The 21,550-nt window shown below is 51.1% G+C and overlaps 1 protein-coding gene across 1 annotated transcript; it reads right to left on the bottom strand.

Annotated features, from left to right (window-relative positions):
• Positions 1-424: 424 nt before the first annotated feature.
• LOC138719429 (ubiquitin carboxyl-terminal hydrolase CYLD-like) lies at positions 425-19,889 on the bottom strand. Its single transcript, XM_069854759.1, has 15 exons — positions 19,827-19,889; positions 19,057-19,522; positions 17,677-17,958; positions 17,411-17,480; positions 15,498-15,718; positions 14,009-14,162; positions 12,898-13,036; positions 11,433-11,543; positions 9,731-9,822; positions 8,645-8,711; positions 6,507-6,639; positions 6,112-6,220; positions 4,711-4,829; positions 3,237-3,447; positions 425-1,469 (listed from the first exon to the last, which is right to left on the bottom strand). Exons 2-15 carry the CDS (start codon positions 19,516-19,518, stop codon positions 1,285-1,287), a joined length of 2,355 nt encoding a protein of 784 aa, XP_069710860.1. The 5' UTR covers positions 19,519-19,522; positions 19,827-19,889; the 3' UTR covers positions 425-1,284.
• Positions 19,890-21,550: the final 1,661 nt, after the last annotated feature.

Here is a 21,550-nt window from a genome sequence, read left to right as displayed (position 1 = left end):
CCAACCTGGTGTTCAACACCTCCGGGGATGGGGCAGCCACAACTTCCCTGGGCAACCTGTGCCACAGCCTCACCACCCACATCATGAAGAATTTCTTTGTGATGGCCCCTCTAAATCTTTCCCTTCCAATTTAAAGCCATCCCACATCGTCCCATCACTCCAGGCCCTTCGTAAAAGTCCCTCCCCAGCTTTCCTGGAGCTCCTTCAGGTACTCAAAGCTGCTCTAAGGTCTCCTTGGAGCCTTCTTTTCTCCAGGCTGAAGAACTCTAACTCTCTCAGCTTGGCCTCAGAGCAGAGGGGCTCCAGCCCTCGGATCATCTTCATGGCCTTCTCTGGACCTGCTCTAACAATTCCACATCCTCCTTGTGTTGGGGACTCCAACACAAGGGGTCACACTTGACCTTTGAAGAGAGGAACAAAACTCTAGGAAAATGAGCAAGTTTACTATTAAAAGTTACATTTTTAGAGCAGACACAAAAGCCCAACCCCCAGTACCTGAGCACAGATTGTCACAAGTTCTTAGGAGAGAAGGAAGCAGCTTGAAGTAGATGAGGGGAAACAGCAAGATCATAGGTTGGGAACAATCTTTTGATATCATGAACCCCAACCATACCAGATGGTACAACTCTCCAGCCTCTCAGTCCTTTCTGTGGTCACGTGGCATCAGGAGCAGCATAAACCCATCCTCAAGATGATCCCTTGGTGAATCTGCAACTCTTTCTTCTCCCGCTCAGCTGCTGGTCCTGTTCCAGTGCCTACTCATCTCAGTACCCTCATCCTAATGTTTAGGAACCACTTTGTGATTCCACAGGTCCAGGAGAAAATGTCCTCAGGACGCAACTGTGGTTTTCTTGTGCTCTTTGCAAACCTGAGGAGAACTGCTCACGTTTTCATTAGATGCTGGTCCTCAGCTTTGGAGGGAAGGGCGAGCAGGGAGAAAAGGACATTAGAGAGGACTTTGATGTAGGACAGAACAACTAGGGAGGAAGGAGGAGGCTGGAAAGGGAGGTAGGAAATGTGAATGAATTTGAGTGTAAAGAATTCAGAGTCCAGGTCCTCTGTACGCACAAACCATCGCTTGATACGTCCACATGCAGGCTTTAACAAACCCAGACTGGTTGACATGGACAGCTTGACACCAGACACTAGAAGAGGTAAGAAGGGGCAGAAGCACAAGCTCAGTAGACCCAAACTCTGCTGCTTTCAGCACTTCCAAGCCACAGGGTTGATCCAAGCTTACATTCTCGATGTCTCACTGCTCTGTGGTACCAGCCCAAGGTTGGATCACTTATAAAGTGCCATCTTCTTGCTCTGGTACATGTACATGTAGGCATCACAGAAGAGGCGCTTAGCCACTCCGTCCATGTCCCGAGGTTGCTCCAGGGCCAGCACGGCCAGTGGCAAGTCCAGATATTTGGCAACTTCGGGGCACAGCATCACCGTGGGAATGTTGAAGCCGTTTTGGTCACCTAAGCCAGAAAGAAGGAGAAAAGTCCAATCCAGGTCCCAAGGGTTGAGGGCCTACAGGTCAAGCAGGTACCATCACGCTTGACAGTAACTTGGTGCATAAGCTGAGAGATCTGGAATCATGAAATCATTAAGGTTGGAAGAGGCCTCCAAAAACATCCAGTCCAACCTTCAGCCCAAAACCACTGTGCTGACTAAGCCATGTCTCAAAGTGCCACATTTAGATGTTTTCTGAACACCTCCAGAGATGAGGACTCCACCACTGCCCTGAGCAGCCTCTTCCAGTGCTTGACCACCCTTTCAGTGAAGAAAGGTTTCCTAATGTGCAATCTAAACCTCCCCTGGCATAGCTTGAAGCTCTTTCCTCTCATTTTGTCACTTGTTCCTTAGGAGAAGAGACCAGCAACCACCTCACCACAACCTCCACTCAGGGAGCTGTAGGGTGATAAGGTCTTCCCTCAGCCGCCTTTTCTCCAGGCTACCCCAGTTCCCTCAGCTGCTCCTCATAAGGCTTGTGCTCCAGTCCCTTCACCAGCTTTGTTGCCCTTCTCTGGACGTGACCCAATCTGTTCTTGGAGACCAACAACACAATGAGAAGGACAGAATGATTCTCATCCCCAGGGCAGGTGGTCCCAGCTGGCTTGAGAATCATACAACCGTGGAACGGTTTGGATTGAAGGGACCTCAAAGCTCATCCAGTTACAACCTCCTGCCATAGGCAGGGACACCACTGGATCAAGATGCTCAAAGCCCCATCCATCCTGGCCTTGAACACCACCATGGATGGGGCAGCTACAGCTTCTCTGGGCAACCTGGGCCAGGACCTCCCCACCCTCACAGGAAAACATTTCGTCCTGAGATCTCATCTCAATCGCCCCTCTTTCAGCTTAAAACTGTCCTCCCTTGTCTCATCCCTGCACTCCCTGATCAAGAGCCCCTCTTCAGCTTTTCTGGAACCCCTTTCTGTACCAGAAGCTGCTAGAAGGTCTCCCTGGAGCCAGGGTTCCCTTCTCCAGGCTGAACAACACCAACTCTCTCTGCCTGTCCTCATACAGGAGGTGCTCCAGACCCCTCAGCCCTTGTTTGCTCTCTACAACTACCTGAAAGGAGCTTGTGGAGAGGAGGGTGCTGGCCTCTTCTCCCAAGTGACAGGGGACAGGATGACAGGGAATGGCCTCAAGCTCCGCCAGGGGAGGTTTAGGCTGGACATTAGGAAAAAATTCTTCACAGAAAGGGTCATTGGGCACTGGCAGAGGCTGCCCAGGGAGGTGGTTGAGTCACCTTCCCTGGAGGGGTTTAAGGCACGGGTGGACGAGGTGCTAAGGGGCATGGTTTAGTGTTTGATAGGAATGGTTGGACTCGATGATCCGGTGGGTCTCTTCCAACCTGGTTTTTCTATGATTCTATAATTCAGATCATCTTCATGGCCTCCTCTGGACTCAATCCAACAGCTTCACGTCAGTCCTGTGCTGAGGACTCCAGAACTGAACATATAGCTCAAGATGAGCCCTTGACTGAGCACAGCCAGAAGCTGAAAGCAGTAGGAGGAACTCATATGTGCTTGGCCTGGTCATGCTCTGCTCTGAGGTCTTCTTGAATGGCCACTGTTGGAAGCAGGGTCCAGAGAGACCCTAAATCATGTAGGAAATTCAGAGGACAAAGCTGATGGGACCAGCGCCTACACAATGAGCATGGCAGACCCTCACAGCTGCCCATCACGCAAGCACCTGGCTGCAATCCAAGCTCCAAGCCCACCACCACGTCCTCACCATGCCTGTCAGCCATGCTGTCGAAGAACATCCAGTGTTCATTCTCGGGGCCATATTTCACGAAGGAGACGTAATGGCTGGTTTCGATGCACAGCACTGCGAAGAGCTCCATCGTCTCGCGAGGGACCTGTTGGCTGCCCCGGCTGTGGAATTCTTCTGGGATGTGCAGCCTAGTTGGTTTGTGAGTTTTGCGTCGGTAGTGGGAGTGAACCTGAGGAGAGATCATAGAATCCATAAGTTGGAAAAGACCTTTGAGATCATCAAGTCCAACCGTACCTGTCCACTACTGAACCATAGCCCTGAGCACTTAATCTCCCCATCTTTTCAACATCTTCAGGGATGGTGACTCCACCACCTCCCTGGGCAGCCTCTGCCAGTGCCCGAGAAACCTTCTGTGAAAAAAATTTTCCTGATGTCCAATCTGAACCTGCCCTGGTGCAACTTGAGGCCATTCCCCCTCATCCTATCACTTGGGAGAAAAGACCAACACCCACCTCACCACAGCCTCATTTCAGGCAGTTGTAGACAGTGATAATGTCTCCCCTCAGACTCTTCTCCTCCATGCTTAACAACCTCAGGTCTCTCAGCTGCTCCTCATAACCCTTGTGCTCCAGACCCTTCACCAGCTTTGTTGCTCTTCTCTGCCTGCACTCCAGCCCCTCAATGTCCTTTTTGGAGTGAGGGGCCCAAAACTCAACCCAGGATTCAATGTGCGCCTTCACCATTGCCAAATCCAGGGGGGACGATCCTTTCCCTGGTCCTGCTGGCCACACCATGGCTGATCCCAACCAAGATGCTTCTTGGCCACCTGGGCTGCTGCTGGCTCATGCTATTGACCAACACCTCCCAGGACCTTCCACTCCTGGCAACTTTCCAGCCACTCTTCCCCAAGACGGGAGCAGGACACAGCACTTGGCCTTGTTGAACCTTATCTTGCTGGTCTCAGCCAACGGACCCAACCTGGCCAGATCCCTCTGTAGAGCCTCGCAGCCCTCAAGGAGTTCAACACTTCTGCCCGCATTAGTGTCCTGATCATGGATGAGGGCGCTGAAGATAGCTGTACTCGACACTGAACCCTGGGGATGCAACTTGTGACTGGCCACCAACTGGATTGAACTCCCTTTACCACCACTCTTTGCTCCTGAATATCCAGCCAGTTTTTTACCTGGGGAACTGAATCGGTCCTTATTTAGGCCTAGTCTGGGCAGGATCGGTCCTTATTTAGGCTCAGTACACACAGGACCAGTCCTTATTTCTTCTCTCTCTAAGCCCAAAGTTCCATAACTACCACCACCATTAACCCCACTCCCTCAGGTGACATGGTTGGTGGGATGGATGCTCAAGAAGGGACCCCTCCATCCCCAACCTGAATGGCTGAAGGGATAGTGGGGGAACAGTGGGAATTTCAGGTGGGTTCCATCTGATGTTCAGCCACCAAGGTGGATTTGAGAAGCACCCAAAGAAATGAGAATACCTGTCTGGAGCAGGAGCTGCAGAACTGCTTCAGGCCCGTAGCTGCAAATACTTTGTCTTTGAAACACTCGGAACACTCCAAGGTGGCAACGTCACCACACAGGCAGCACTCCCTGGGACCTGGAGGGGACAGGAGATGTCTTAGAACCACAGATCACTTGGTTGGAAAAGACCTTTGAGATCAGAGTCCAACCATACCGGTCCACTACTAAACCACAGCCCTGAGCACCTCATCTCCCCAGCTTCTAAACACCTCCAGGGATGGTGACTCCTTCACCTCCCTGGGCAGCTTCTGCCAGTGCCCAAGAACCCTTTTGGTGGAGAAATATTTCCTGATGTCCAATCTGAATCTGGCCTGGTGCAACTTGAGGCCATTCCATCTTGTCCTATCGCCTGTCACTTGGGAAAAAGAGATCAACACCCACCTCATCACAACCTCCGTTCAGGGAGTTGTAGACAGTAATGAGGTCTCCCCTCAGCCTCCTCTTCTCCAGTCTGAACAACCCCAGGTCCCTCAACCACCTCTCATAACCCTCTCAGAACGCTTCAGGTTCTCCAGCCCCTTCACCAGCTTCGTTGCCCTTCTCTGGACATGCTCCAGCCCCTCAATGTCCTTCTTGGAGTGAGGGGCACAAAACCAAACCCAGGATTCAAGGTGTGGCCTCTCCTATGCTGAGTCCAGGGGCACAATCACTTCCCTGGTCCTGCTGACCACACCATGGTTGATCCAAGCCAAGATGCCATTGGCCTTCTTGGTCACCTGGGCCACTGCTGGCTCATATTCACCTGCTGTCAACCAACAACCCCAGGTCCTTCTCCTCCAGGCACCTTTCCAGCCACTCTTCCCCAAGCCTGGAGCGCTGCACAGGGTTGTTGTGTCCTAAGTGCAGGACTCTTGGCCTTGTTGAACCTCACCCCACTGGCCTTGGCCTGTGGATCCAGCCTGGCCAGATCCCTCTATAGAGCCTCCCTACCCTCACGGAGATCCACACTTCCTGGTGGAGTGGCTGGATGAATCCCTTCATCCAGGTCCTTGGAATTGATCAAAGCCAGGTTAGATGAGGCCTTGAGCACCCTGATCCAGCGGGAGTTGCCCCTGCCCATGGCAGGGGGGTTGGAACAGGATGATCTTGAAGGTCCCTTTCAACCCAAACTATTCTATGATTCTCTGATCACGGATAAAGATATTGAACAGAATCAGACCCAGTGCTGAGCCCTGGTGCCACCACTTATGACTGTGTCTTCTCCAGGTCTTGCCTGGCAATCAACATATCCTGCCAAAACTGGTGTTCAGGGATGAAGAATCCCACCATGATGCCATCTCACAACCTGAAAAGGTGAGACCTGTCCCCTGGCTGCTCACCGTCCTAGCTGGCAGCGCTACCATCACCCAACAACTTACTGTCGAGCAGGAGATCCGTTATATCCAGCTCCAAAGAAGGAACGATTTTGCTGAACATCTTATAGTCCTTCCCAAAACGTGGCATTTGGATAATGAAGCAAGATGGGATCTGGGAAGAGAAAGTCAAACAAGTCACCAGAAGAAACAAAGCCCCAGAGACTTCTTCTCTCCTTATTCCTGCTGGGAGGAAAGACTTTCCACTCCCATTATTCACAAGACAAATGGAAACAGGGAAAGCGTAGACCTCTTCCCAGGTCCCAGACCTATCTCTGGTGGCTTCTATGCCATGTGGGAGATAATACATAGAAGACTGCTCGCTGGCAGGTGAAGGGACAGTGGAGGAAGCAAGAAAGAGGCAGCAGATCGCAGCGTAGGCAGAAGGCAGCTGGGCTCACCTCCACTAGCTTCAGGTTGGAGGACAGGAAGGAGTGTTCCACTAACTGCTGCACGTCTGGAACCACCAGGTCCTCCTGTTTGTCCATAAATATCTGGTAGCAGTAACATTCCTGCTCCTTCTGGCCTCCTGACCTGCAAGGAGTGGTCATGGGGCTTGTTTATGTGGTGCCACAAGCGTCTTGAGCTCTCAGAGGACGTAATGGTCTTGTCCTGCAAGAGCTCCTGGGCCTTAGCACCAAGGGCAACACCAATAAGAGCACTTTTTCCACCTAGAAATACTAAATCGATGCCATGAGAGGAGGATTTGAGTACCACCTTCAGTCTTGTCATCCTTCCATTGCATCCTATGAGCAAGACTCAGTTTCCCCTCATCAATGTTATAACACCTCACAGAATCGTGGAATAGTTTGGGTTGGGAGGGATCTCTAAGCCCATCCAGTTCCAATCCCTGCCATGGGCAGAGACACCGTTGGATCAGGTTGGTCAAAGCCTCATCCAACCTGTCCTTCAGCACCTCCAGGGATGGGGCAGCCACGACTTCTCTGGGCGACCTGGCCAGGGCCTCAACTATCCTCACAGGAAAACATTTCTTCCTGAGATCTCATCTCAAGCTTTCAGCTTAAAACCACTCCTCCTTGTCCCACCACTCCAGGCCCTTGGAAAAAGACCCTCCCCATCTTTCCTGGAGCCCCGCCAGGTACTGGAAGGCTGCTATGAGGTTTCCCCAGAGCCTTGTCTTCTCCAGGGTGAACAACCACAACTCTCTCAGCCTGTCCTTATAGCAGAGGTGCTCCAGCCCTCGCATCATCTCTGTGGCCTCCTCTGCACCCATTCCAACAGTTCCATCTCCTTCTTGTGTTGGGGATTCCAGAACTGGACACAGGACTCCAGGTGGGGTCTCATTAGAGCAGAGTAGAGGGGCAGAATCCCTTCCCTCGCCCTGCTGGCCACGCTTTGGATGCAACCCAGGACACATTCAAATAGTTTTTGATATCAGCTTCACTACGGCATAAACTCCCTTCTCTGATGAAAGATCTGCACGTAGAGAATCCAAAGAGCAAGAATTGGGTGCATTCAGAAGGTGAGTTTTGTGCAACAGCTCTCCCACAACCCCAACACCCCAGAGAGAGGATTTCCTTTAGATGACCCTGCAGAAGAGCTGCAGTATAAAGTCATCTTTGTGCTCAGCCTTTCTGAGCCCTCCACGGTCTACGGCTTGACTGACGTAGCTCCACAAAGGAGCACAGAAAGCGAACAAATCCCCCTCTGTGCTCCCAAACAGTGCAGTGATGAGGTCTCCCCCCAGCCTCCTCTTCTGCAGCCTGAACAACCTCAGCCACCTCTCATAACCCTCTCAGACCACTTCAGGTTCTCCAGCCCCTTCACCAGCTTCGTTGCCCTTCTCTGAACATGCTCCAGCCCCTCAATGTCCTTCTTGGAGTGAGGGGCACAAAACCAAACCCAGGATTCGAGGTGAGGCCTCACCAATGCCAAGTCCTGCCAGCCCTGCTCCTGCTGACCACACCATGGTTGATCCAAGCCAAGATGCCACTGGCCTTCTTGGTCACCTGGGCCACTGCTGGCTCATGTTCAGCTGCTGTCAATCAACAACCCCAGGTCCTTCTCCTCCAGGCACCTTTCCAGCTACTCTTCCCCAAGCCTGGAGCGCTGCACAGGGTTGTTTTGTCCCTAGTGCAGGACTCGGCCTTGTTGAACCTCACCCTGTTGGCCTTGGCCTGTGGATCCAGCCTGTCCAGATCCCTCTGCAGAGCCTCCCTACCCTCACGGAGATCCACACTTCCAGGTGGAGTGGCTGGAAGACCCGAGCTAGCTCAGCAGTCTGGACACCTCCCAAACACATCCAAAGCTGTCAGATAGCACTGGCTCTGCACTAAGTTTGGACACCACATCTCCCACACCACTTTGGGCTCTTCTGAAGGATGACAGAAGTTTTTTTTCCATCCTTTTCTCTCCAGGAAGTGTTTAGAAGTCTCCTTTCCTAGATGTGTCACCTGGGACAAGCAAGGTTACATGGACAACTCACTGAGCTCTGCGTCCAGAACTTTGATGAAGAGGTGCAAGGAACACCTTGTGATTGTTAGACGAACACTTAACGAGCCTGGCTACAGCAACTTACTGGAGCTTCAGAAGTGGCTCTATTCCTAGGATGTGCTGCATTATGAGATTGAGGAACTCCTCTGGATCTGGAAGGTAAGAGAAAAGCATGGGTCACACCACCACTGGGAATGATGTTTTCCCCCCACAGCATCCAGGAGGCAGAAGTTGCCATGAAAACGTGAGCCAGCGCTTCCTGAACCCGGAACTGCCTCTTGTTTTAGGTCAGCTGGGCTACAAGCTGAGAGGACCTGGTGAATTCATAAATCCTAGGGTGAGGATGATGAGAAAAATCAAACCAACCACCCTCAGATACTGCACTTTCAGAAGCTCGGCCATCACAGCAACACTACCTCAGAGGCTTTGATGGACAGTTAGAGCTACCACCAAAAGCATAAACATGGAATGGTTTGGGTTGGAAGGGACTTTAAAGATCTTCCAGTTCCAACCCCCTGCACCTCTGATATTGAGGACAGGTTGAGAGAGTCGGGATTCTTCAGTCTGGAGAAGAGAGGGAGACCTTAGAGCAACCTTCCAGTACCTGAAGGGGCTCCAGGAAAGCTGGGAAGGGACTTTTTCCAAGAGCCTGGAGTGATTGGACGAGGGGGATTGGCTTTAAATTGGAAGGGGGAAGATTTAGATGGGAGATTAGGAAGAAATTCTTCACCATGAGGGCGGTGAGGTCCTGGCACAGGTTGCCCAGGGAAGTTGTGGATGCCCCACCCCTGGAAATGTTCAAGACCAGGTTGGATGGGGCTTTGAGCAACCTGATCCAGTGGGAGGTGTCCATGCCTGTGGGAGGGTGGATGAGCTTTAAAGTCCCTTCCAACTCAAACCATTCTGATTCTGTGCGTTCCGTTCACACAGATCTTGGCAACATCTGCCACCAGCAATTCCTACCTTTCTATCCAATTTCAGGACAAGTTGCAGTTGAAAAGCCTGCAGAATTTTAAAAGCTGAAAGTATCTGACGTGCGTTTTTCCATAAATGAGGAACGCAGAAGGTGTAGAAAGGCACATTCCTGGGTGAAGCCTGCAATTAAGTTGTCAACCTGGGGCCTGGATGAGGTGGTGAAGAGCAAAGTAGCCTGAAGAAGGCCCCACATTACCTTTCTCAGCATTGGTAAAGCTCGAACACTGGCCCTTCTCCGTTAGCTGCTCCCTAAGGTGCATCATGCTCCTAGCGTTGACGAAACCATCCCTAGAAACAAGGAGCTAGAGATGATCTGTCCCAACCATCAAATCAAACAGTTTGGGTGGGGAGGGACCTTTAAAGGTCACCCAGTCCAACCCCTCACCGTGGGCAGGGGCATCTTCAACCAGACCAGATGGCTCAAAGCTCCATCCATCCGGGCCTTGATGGTTTCCAGGGATGGGGCATCCACAACTTCTCTGTACAACCTGGTACACCACCCTCATCTTAACAAAGTTCTTCTCAATGTCCAATCTAAATCTCTGCTATTTCAGTTTAAAATCTCACTACAACCCTACTAAAAAGTCCATCCACATCTTTCTTATCAGCCTCCTTTAAGCACTGCAAGGCCCCAAGAAGGTCTCCCCAGAACCTGCTCTTCTCCAGGCTGAACAACCTCAACTCTCTCAGCCTGTACAGGAGATGCTCCAGCACTCAGATCATCTTCATGGCCTCCTCTGGCCCCACTCCAACAGACCCACGTCCTTCTTGTGCTGAGGACTCCAGAACTGGACACAGGACTTCAGGTGGGGTCTCACCAGAGCGGAGCAGAGGAGTAGAACACCTTCCCTTGCCCTGCTGGCCACGCTGTTTTGGACGCAGCCCAGGATACAGTTGGATTTCTGGTCTGTGAGCGCACACTTACCAGTTTTTCATCCCCAGATCCTTCTCTGTAGGGCTGCTCTCAATCAAATGACAGCATCACAGGACACCTGAGGGCTGTAATTTCTGCAGCCAGTGCCAGGAGACTGGTCCATCGGGAAGATGCTAACGTCTTATGGTCAATTGACTCTGCATGACTGTTCTCCCCACCTCTCAAGGGAGGATGAGGAAAGAACACGGTATCTTTGATACAAATGGCCAGCAGGGCGAGAGAGGGGATTCTGCCTCTCTGCTTTGCTCTGGTGAGACCCCACCTGGAGTCCTGTGTCCAGTTCTGGAATCCCCAACACAAGAAGGAGATGGAACTGTTGGAATGGGTCCAGATGAGGCCACAAAGATAATCCAAGGCTTGGATCACCTCTGCTCTGAGGACAGGCTGAGAGACTTGTGGTTCTTCAGCCTAGAGAAGAAAAGGCTCCAAGGAGACCTTAGATCCGCTTCCAGGACTGAAAGGGCCTCCAGGAAAGCTGGGGAGGGAGTGTTTCCAAGGGCCTGGAGTGACAGAACGATGGGGAACAGCTTTAAATTGGAGGGAGGAAGATTTAGACGGGACATTAGGAAGAAATTCTTCACAATGATGATGGGGAGATCCTGGCTCAGGTTGTCCAGGGAAGTCATGGCTGCCCCATCCCTGGAGATGTTCAAGGCCAGGTTGCATGGGGCTTTTAGCAGCCTGGTCCAGTGGGAGGTGTCCCTGCCCATGGCAGGGGGCTGGAACTGGATGGGCTTTAAGGTGCCTTCTAACCCAACCCATTCTATCACTCTATGCACGTGCAGTGGGATTCAGGACAGTGTCACAAGCTGGGGAAGGGAACAACTGGAACAGAATCCTGATATGAAGACCCATGGATGTTCCTGACAGGAGAAACCCTCCAGGCAACCCTTTCCCTCAGGGATAGGAATCATTTAGCAGGGCAGCAAAGAACGCACGAAGGCAGATGGATGACTCTACTCACTTTCGGAGAGGATTAACAATCTCATCCCGAAGAATGCTCTGGACATTCCTGTCACACAGTGGGAAGGGCTTGAAAAGCATGGAGTCCAGCACGGACGTACAAGAGAAGAGGCTGTGAAAAGAGCACTGCATAAGTCTGGTGGGTTTCCAGAAGGACTTGGAGCCAAACCGTTGTGCCTGATGACAGTTGGTGGCTTTTATTCCAAACTATCCATGCATGCAGGTACCGAAAGGTGTGTGACAGCACGTCACCACAATGAGATAAATCTGGTGGCAAGCAAGGAACCAGCCCAGAGAAAATTTAATCTCATACTTTGCACCCAAAACTGTTCACGTGGGGGCACCACTGAGTCTTTTCCTCTCCAGCTGGGAACTCCGGGGCGGTTTCTTTGTAATGTTTCCAGCCATTATCTCCACCGACAGAGTTACAGAATCGTAGAATTGCTTGGTTGGAAAAGACTTTTAAGATCATTAAGACCAATCATACCTGTCCATCCCTGAGCACATAATCTTTTAAAACATCACCAGGTGTCTTTTGAACAACTCATGGGAAGGGTGCTCCACCACCTCCCTGGGCAGCCCCTGCCAGTGCCTGGGAACCCTTTCAGTGAAGAACCTTTTCCTGACATTCAGTCTGAACCTGCTCTGGTACAACTTGAGGCCATTTCCTCTCAACTGTCACTTGGGAGAAAAGATCAGCACCCATCTCACTACAGCCTGCTTTCAGGGAGTTGGTGACAGTGATGAGGTTTCCCCTCAGTCCCCTTTTCTCCAGGCTAAACAACCCCAGGTCTCTCAGCTGCTTCTCAGATCTCTCGTTCTCCAACCCCTTCACTAACTTCGTTGCTCCAGTCCCTCAATGTCCTTCTTGGATCGAGGGCCCCAAAAACGAACCTGGGATTCAAGGTGTGGCCCCACAAGTGCCAAGTCCAGGGGTACAATCACTGTCCTGGTCCGGCTGACATCACCATGGCTGCTACAACCATGATGCCATTGGCCTTCTTGGCCACCTGGGCCGCTGCTGGCTCATGTTCAGCCTCTATCAGCCAGCAACCCCAGGTCCTTCTCCTCCAGGCACCTTTCCAGCCGCTCTTCCCCAAGCCTGGAGCTGCACGGGGTTGTTGTTTCCTAAGTGCGGGTCCCAGCACTTGGCCTTGTTGAACCTCATCCCATTGGTCTCAGCCCATGGATCCAGCCTGGCCAGATCCCTCAGTAAAGGAGACTCAGCACGGTCCAAATCCAAATCTCTCACCCCCTTGCATGATGGACACACCTTAGGCACTCACAAGGTGCCTGAGAACCTACCAGATCTGGGAAGGAGATCAAGGAGCACCAAGCATCGAGGCTGCATCTCCACACTGTTAAATTCCACTGTGAATTTCCGGCCACCTTGGAAACCCAGCTGCAGTTTAGGGCCACAAAAAGCACTCGTGTAATGAATTGGCATCCCCCGAGCGGGTGCTCACCTGAAAAGAGCTGCGTCCATATAGCAGGAATTACAGTGGCCTTGGATCCCCTTCATCCGCCCACGCAGGACGCGCACCGCTGTCTCATTCCTGAGGGGTGGAAAACTCTCTGGAGCTTGTGGAAGAGCTTCCTGCTCTCCTGCAGAAGAAGGAACAGAAGGAACATCCTTTATCTTCCCACCTTGTCTGGGTCAGGTCTGCTCTTTCCTGACACCTCAGAGCTCTGCATCTTCCTTCGCACCTTCCCAACCATGGTGGGATGAAGACTTGCGTCTTTAGTAATTCATCTACTGGAAATGGAGACAAAACCATCTCTTCTCCACCAGAGCTGCGCCCTAGGAAACCAAACCCCCTCTGCCATCATTCTGCCAAGTTTAACGAAGATGAGAAGAGCCACAAACGAGCACGTGCTCTGCTATAGGCACCCTTGGGATCTCTCTGTTGAAAGACCAGTAGCAAGAGGACAAACAGGCCTCATCCTGCTGGCCTGTCACCTCCTTACGCTTCAAAGCTGGAGAACCAGGGTTGTAAGAGGTGTCTGAGGGACCTAGAGCTGTTTAGCCTGGAGAAATGGAGGCTGAGAGGAGCCTTCATCACTGTCTACAACTCCCTGAAAGGAGGTTGTAGCAAGGCAGGTGTTGGTGTCTTCTCCCAAGTGATAGGACAAGAGGGAACGGCCTCAAGTTGCACCAGGGCAGGTCCAGATGGGACATTAGGAAACATTTCTTCACCAAAAGGGTTCTCAGGCACTGGCAGAGGCTGCCCAGAGAGGTGGTGGGAGTCCCCATCCCTGGAGGTGTTTAAAAAGCCAGGCAGATGAGGTGCTCGGGGATCTAGTATTTAGTCGTGGACAGGTTTGGTTGAGCTTGATGATCTCTAAGGTCTTTTCCAACCCAGGGATTCTATGATTCTTACCATTTCTCACACTGGTGGACATTCCCTATAAATACCCCCATGACAACCTCAGCATCTTTAAAACCAACAACTTTTGAGACACTCAATGAAAACCATGAATATTAAACCATTAATTAAGACACGATGCATGAGGCTTCTCCATAGCATTCCCTGTCCCACCATGGTGATGTTTCTCCCTGCTTTTCAGAGAACTTACCATAATCCACAAGGCCCAGCTCACCAGAGTGTGAACACTGGAAGCGAACGTCAGGTTGGCAGGACTGCAGCTTCACAAAGAGGCCACGCTTGGGAGCGCAGCGGAAGTAGTATTTGCCCAACCATTCACCAGCACTGACGCCCTTATCTTCATCCTGTAGAAGAACATTGAGGAATAACATGAGAACAGCTTCTTTGTTGAGGATATTAAGAGTTTGGACCCGTTTTGCATCTGTTTTCATTTATTCAGGTTATGTTTGGAACCTCTTGATGGTGTTTGTAGTATCTACTGATGCATTCAGGATTATTCCATCCCACATTCCAATAACGCTGCCGTGGAAAAGAGCAAACCAACCCTATAATCATGTTGCTTGCTCCCCTCCCAAGCCTAAGGGAAGGCACAATTATCATAAAATCGCTTGAGTTGGAAAAGACCTTTGAGATCAAGACAACCGTACTTGTCCACTACTAAACCAGAAACCCGAGTACCTCATCTACCCGCCTTTTAAAGACCTCCAGGAATGGGGTCCTTTCCAACTAAGCAATCCATGATCTCCGGAAGGAAAGGACTGATAAGCTTCAAAATCAGTGGAGAAGTCAAACCACTTGCAGGTCTTGGTGGACCCAGAGAATGGTCAACATGGGGAAGCAACTTTTAGCAGCATTAAATCACCCTCAGCTTTAGGGTACATCATGCTTGGATCCAGGGTCAAATTCTCCAACTATAGACACGCAGAGAATCATACAATCATTAAGGCTGGAAAAGATCTCTAAGCTCATCCAGTCCAACCATCAGCCCAACACCACCATGCCGACTAAATCATGTTCCAGAGTGCCACAGCCAGGTTTTCTGAACCTGCCCAGGGACGGGGACTCCACCACAGCCCTGGGCAGCCTCTTCCAATGCCCGAGAACCCTTTTGATGAAGAAATCTATCCTAATACCCAATCTAAACCTGCCATGGTGCAACTAGAGGCCATTTCCTCTCATCCTATCACTCGCTCCTTGGGAGAAGAGACCAACACCTACCTCGCCACAACATCCTTTTAAGAGAGCTGGAGATAGCGATGAGGTCTCCCCTCAGACTCCTCTTCTCCAGGCTAAACAGCTCTAGGTCCCTCTGCCACCTCCCATAACCCTTGTTCTCCAGTCCCTTAACCAGCTCCATTGCCCTTCTCTGGACGTGCTCTAGCTCCTCAATGTCCTTGGAGCGAGGGGTCCAAAACTAAAACCAGGATTCGAGGTGTGGCCCCACCAACGCTGAGTCCAAGGGGAAAGTCCCTTCCCTGCTCCTGCCGGCCATTCTGTTCCTGATACAGGCCACGACACCTCTAATTGTGGGCTTGTCCTCACAGGTCACCCTCTGACAAGTCAGACGCCTAGGTTAAGCTCCAAGATACACATCCAGAAGTGGATGGAGAAGAGAAGAGCAACCAAAACCTCCCCATTCCAACATACAATTGCCCAGCAGGAAACATTTTGCTCCTTACCAGTTCAACCCCTGCCATTTTGTGCTTGATTTGGGGCAGGTAGCCCAACCAGCGGATGATTCCCGAAACCTGATTTCCCTTGTCCAAGGTGATCTGGACCATGGAGTTCACTTCCAGAGATGAATTCTCAGTTTCACACTCCTCACCGCTCTCTCTGATGCCTTGTTTCATTTGGTTTGGGTGCCCCACGCCAACGTCGGACACAAGTGATGAATATAAACCTGGTGGGCGACATGGGACATCAGAGGAGGGAGGAAGTCAGCACCCAGTGACAGAATTCTCTGAATCTCATGGAATCATTAAGGTTGGAAAAGACATCTAAGCTCATTTAGTCCAACCATCAGCCCAACACTAGCATGTCAACTAAACCATGTCCCAGAGAGCCATGGCCACATGCTTTCTGACCCCCTCCAGGGATGCGGACTCCACCACGGCCCTAGGCAGCCTCTTCCAATGCTTCACCACTCATTGCAGTAAAGGATTTCTTCCTAATAATCAATCTAAGCCTCCCTTGGTGCAACATGAGGACATTTCCTCTCGTCCTATCACTTGTTCCTTGGGAGAAGAGATCAACACCCAGCTCACCAGAACTTCCTTTCATGGAGTTGTAGACAGCCATGAGGTCTCCCCTCAGCATCCTCTTCACCAGGATAAACAACCCCAGCTCTGTTCCTGTTTTGGACACGGTCCACCATATTCTTCTTGGAGTGAGGGACCCAAAGCCAAGATTCGAAGTGTGGCCTGACAAGTGCCAAGTCCAGGGGTACAATCACTGCTCTGGTCCTGCTGACAACACCATGGCTGATACAGCCAGGATGCTGTTGGCCTTCCTGACCACCTGGGCCATTGCTGGGTCATGTTCAGCCACTGTTGACCAACGCCCCCAGGTCCTCCTCCTCCAGGCAGCTTTCCAGCCACTTGTCCCCAAGCCTGGAGTGCTACTTGGCCCAACACTTGGCCTTGTTGAACCTCGTAGAGCTGACCTTGGCCCATGGATCCAACCTGTCCAAAATGTCACTTAATTCCAGCTCTGCTTTGGAATTACAGACCACACAGACAAGCTAAGCTACAGAGACACAAGGCGTAATTCCCAGGGATACGGCCAAGCTGGTCTAACAGGCTGAGAAGAGATGATTCTTCTCCTCATTTGCCCCCCGAAGGTATCACGCTCCAGCCTCTCGGTGGCCCTGGAGCTAATCCAGCTCTTTAGACAGCTGAAAAGAGAGCAGGGTAGTCATTTCCAAACAATTTTTCTGCCTTTAGTGAGATGAATCAACTCAGGGAGGAGTTTAATGATGCCTCTTCTTGGTCTGGCCCTGAGAGCTTCACGGTGTCTTTTGATAGCAGCAGAGTTTCCATTAATTTCTTGTTTTGTCCAACGACTCGCACCAATGCTGCTGGAATCGGTGACGTTCTGAGTTTGTCTAGCATCTCCTGCTCCACCTTCTACAGCTAAATTAAAGAACCTTCCAGTGGTGAGAAGACTCTATCCAGTGGTGTGTTCTCCATGAGGAAAAGCTTCAGCACCACAATCAGACTCTTCTTCTTCCTGACACATGGGAGACTTGACTTTAGTTGCCTAATGCAAAGAGTTTTGGCCGAAGACTTCTCCATGGACTCAAATCCAGGGCCCAGAGCAGGGGGGCTGGAGTGATAGGATGAGGGGAAATGGCTTTAAATTGGAAGGGGGAAGCTTTAGATGAGACATTAGGAAGAAATTCTTAATGATAAGGGTGGTGAGGCCCTGGCCCAGGTTGCCTAGGGAAGTTGTGGCTGCCTCATCCCTGGAGATGTTCAAGGCCAGGCTGGATGAGGCCTTGAGCAACCTGATCCAGTGGGAGATGTCCTCGCCCATGGATTTAAGGTCCCTTCCAACCCAAACCATTCCAGGATTCCATTCCATGATAACTTACTTTGCAAGTTTTCCTTCACAACTGAATCCATAGGGATCTCTCTGAAAATGTCAATTGTGCCTTCTTCTTCCTGAAAGGAAAGAAAATTCTGTCACCATAATGACTTATCAGACTCGGAGCATTTCTGGAGAATGAACGAATTTTTTTAGGTCTGGAAAGTTTGCATGTCCCTTTTGAATGTTCCTTCTGCTCCTCTTTGATGTCCCACCATAACATCACCTTTGAAGTCCCCCAAACCTAAGAAATGACAGCAGGATCGCTCATACCGGACAAACTTTAACGAACCATTGGGTTCCCTCCTTGTAAACTGCCATCGCTATGCCTTTCGTGAGGACCTCATCCACGTAGAAGCTGACTGCATCACCCACTTTCACAGGAACCCTTTCCTCCGCGTCCACTTTCGGCTTCTGTTTAGCATAGTTGTCATCTGGCACGGGAGCAAACTGGACTTTGCTGAAGGGTAGGAAGATCCCACAGTTGCGCTTACACTTGAAATACTCGGTGCCATGGTAAGATCCATCGCTGCGCCCTCTGTTTTCACCATCACCCTGGAAACACATCAGAAAGGCATGTTACACACACGGACGTCAAGGAAAAATCCTAGAATGGGTTGGGTTGGAAGGAACCTTCAAGATCATCCAGTTCCATCCCCTTCTGCCATGGGCAGGGACACCTCCCACTGCATCAGGTTGCTCAAATCCCCATCAAACCCGGCCTTCAACACCTCCATGGATGGAGCAGCCATGACTTCCCTAGGCAACCTGGGCCAGGGCCTCAACCACCCCCACAGGGAAGAATTTCTTCCCAATGTCTCACCTAAACCTTCCTCCTTCCAATTTAAAGCCATTCCCCCTTGTTCCATCACTCCGGGCCTTGGAAAAAGTCCCTCCCCAGCTTTCCTGGAGCCCCTTTCGGCACTGGAAGCTGCTCTAAGGTCTCCCCAGAGCCTTCTCTTCTCCCCGCTGAACAACCCCAACTCTCTCAGCCTGTCCTTATATGGGAGGTGCTCCAGCCCCTGGATCATCTCTGTGGCCTGCTCTGGACCCGTTCTAGGAGTTCCATGTCCTTCTTGTGTTGGGGATTCCAGAACTGGACACAGGACTCCAGGTGGGGTCTCACAAGAGCAGAGCAGAGGTGGAAAAACCCTTCCCTCACCCTGCTGGCCACGCTCCTTTGGATGCAGCCCAGGGCACAGTTGGCCTTCTGGGCTGCGAGTACACTCTGCCAGCTCACTTTGATCTTCTCATCCCCCAGCAGCCCAAGTCTTTCTCCTTGGCGCTGCTCTCAATCACATCATCCCCCAGCCTGTACTGAAACAGTGGATTGCCCTGAACAAGGTGTAGGACCTTGCACTTGAACCTCATGAGGTTCACACAGAAGCTTGGAAGGTCCTGCTCAGAAGCACAAGCCTGATGGTGGAGCAGAGAACAGACGTGATGAACGCCATGCATGATACAAGAAGGGCAGGGATCGTCACATCTGACTCCTAGTAAGACCTAACAGAGGTGTAGTACCAGCTGAACACCTACATAACGTGATCTGAGCTGTCACCTCGCAATCAGAAGCAACACCTTGTGCTTTCACTGCAAAGAAAGGACAACAATGAAGCAAGGAACCCAACTGAAACAAAAAATCTGTAACTTTACCTGTAACTCTACCCCGAAGAAGAACGGAGCCAGCACAGCAGAAGTGTTTTTGGAAATGGTCCCAATGTAGCGGACAACACCGGGGAAATGTTGCCGGTCGACCTCCACCATCACCTTTTGCCCTGGCACTGCCCGTAGAGCCGCTTCGAGCCCCAACCTCTCCAAGAAGTAGTTCAACCGCTCGTTGTGGCTGCTAACAGCCAGGAGGAAGACGGCCATCTCCTCACGCACCGGCTGAAGGATCTCAACATTGATTGTGACGGTGGAGCTGTCATCCAGCATGATAACCTTCAAGAAGCAAGCCGGGTGCCTCTCATCGGAGAAGTTGCGTAGGTAACTTCTCTCACTGCAGTAGCACATGTTCCCAGCTTGGAAGTACTTGCTGCCATACGGACAGTCTTCCGTCAGGATGTAGTAGCAGTTTCCATCCCCTGTTGAAGGCAGGAAGTTGGTCATCGCCATTGCCCTGGGTTGGGAGAAACGAGAGTCGCACCAGTGAGGAAACGTGCACGTTCTTGCAGGATGTCAGAATTCCAGTGGGAAAAGGTGTCAAGCCCAACCCTGCGCTTAAATCAGGTTGCCCAAAGCCTCACCCAGTTGAGTTTTAAGCTTCATCCAGTTGAGTTTTGAACCTCACCAACCACACAGATCCCCCAGCCTTCCTTGTTCCAGTGTCTGACCACCCTCACAGTGGATAAGGAAAATTTCCTTGGCATCTAAGCAAGGTTTCTCACGTTCCTGCTTGTCCCCATTGCCTCCTGTCCCCTCACCATGCATCCACAGGACAAGTCTGGCTACGTCTTGTCTTCTAAAGGCTCCCAGTAAGGAGCTGCACAGAGGAGCAACTTGTCTGTCCTGTTCTCTATGACACCGTACAACCAGAATGGTCTCATTAAATTCCGCCTCCTGCGTTCTTCTGCATCTTAATTGTGGGAGCAGAGTAAAGGCTAAATCCTGCCTTTGACAAACCCCCTAAAAAGGGAGTTCTGGTCTGTGGGCAGAGCTCTTGGACGTTGTGGAACGCCACATTAATATTTAAAGTAGATGCAAAGTACAGCACCTACCGCATGACCACGCTGAGGCACAGAAGATCAGCATCCTTCAAAACAAATATCATGGACTGGTTTGGATTGGAAGGGACCTTAGAGGTCACCCAATTCCAACCCCCTTGCCAGGGGCAGGGACACCTCCCACTGCATCAGGTTGTTCCAAGCCCATCCACCTGGCCTTGAACACCTTCGGGGATGGGACAGCCACAATTTCTCTGGGCAACTTGAACCAGTGCCTCATCACCCTCATGATGAAGAATTTCTTCCCAAGATCTCATCTCAATCCCTGCTCTTTCAGCTTAAAACCAGCCCCCTTGTCCCATCCCTGCACTCCCTGATCAAGAGTCCCTCCCCAGCTTTCCCGGAGCCCCTTCAAGTACTGGAAGCTCCTCTAAGGTCTCCTTGAAGCCTTCTCTTCTCCAGGCTGAACAACCCCAACTCTCTCAGCCTGTCCTCAGAGCAGAGGTCCTCCAGCCCTCTGATCATCTTTGTGGCCTCCTCCAGACCTGTTCCAACAGTTCCATCTCCTTCCTGTGCTGCTTAATTAAAAGAAGCTCAAACACCTGGAATCAGCAATTAATTTTTGTGCCTAAAGTCTCATAAATCCTAGATAAACCCTCGATAAACTGAATTTTCATTGAATTTACCCCTCCACATCTCACTTTTGATGATCCCATGCACAGTCAGGACCCAGACACTTTGTTACAGCACAAAAAAAGGGGTGAATACAGAAACTTCTCCCTGCAGGGGGACAGAAGGGGTTGGCCCAGCCTGGCCACTAGACAGAAAATAAGAGATGCGCCTTTTTCTTGGCTACGGAGGAAATTAAGGAAGAAAACCGATGCCTTTTCTATGGGCTGCCTGGTAGAAGCTCCTTAAAAGACTGAAGTGGAGAAAGGAGGAATTGTGCTGATGCAATTAAGGGAAGCGGAAACACGCTTGGGGCATTGCGGCAGGAAGCACGAATGTGGCTGCTCAGGAGAACAATAAAGAGGAGGGTTGGGAGGAAAATGTAGGCAGAACTCGAAGAGAAAGGGTGGAGAGAGAGGGGTTGTGTTTCCAGGGACATCCCCGGGGATTCATATCAGGAGAGCTCAGTTTTTAATGGATTATGAAAAAATAGATCCTAGAGCTTTCCTTGCATTGAGGCGCATGATGGCACCTTCCTACACTTTGACTCTGAGCTTTTAACCTTAGAGGATGAGAGGATGGCTTGAAGACCTGGAGGAAATCACAGAATCACAGAATAACCAGGCTGGAAGAGACCCACCGGATCACCGAGTCCAACCGTTCCTACCAAACACTAAACCATATCCCTCAGCACCTCGTCCACCCGTGCCTTAAACACCTCCAGGGAAGGTGACTCAACCACCTCCCTGGGCAGCCTGTTCCAGTGTCCAATGACCCTTTCTGTAAAGAATTTTTTCCTAACGTCTAGCCTAAAC

Source organism: Phaenicophaeus curvirostris, chromosome 3, assembly GCF_032191515.1.
Source record: "Phaenicophaeus curvirostris isolate KB17595 chromosome 3, BPBGC_Pcur_1.0, whole genome shotgun sequence".
Lineage (NCBI taxonomy): Eukaryota > Metazoa > Chordata > Aves > Cuculiformes > Cuculidae > Phaenicophaeus > Phaenicophaeus curvirostris.
This window is presented reverse-complemented; position numbering and strand designations above follow the sequence as displayed.

Coding starts and splice junctions, on each gene's coding strand:
- LOC138719429 (XM_069854759.1), bottom strand. CDS start 19,518: ATGGCGATGACCAACTTCCTGCCTTCAACAGGGGATGGAAACTGCTAC. Junction 11,544..12,897: donor ATGGACGCAGCTCTTTTCAG/GTGAGCACCCGC, acceptor CTCTTTTCACAG/CCTCTTCTCTTGTACGTCCG. Junction 1,470..3,236: donor CAGCATGGCTGACAGGCATG/GTGAGGACGTGG, acceptor TTTCTGGCTTAG/GTGACCAAAACGGCTTCAAC.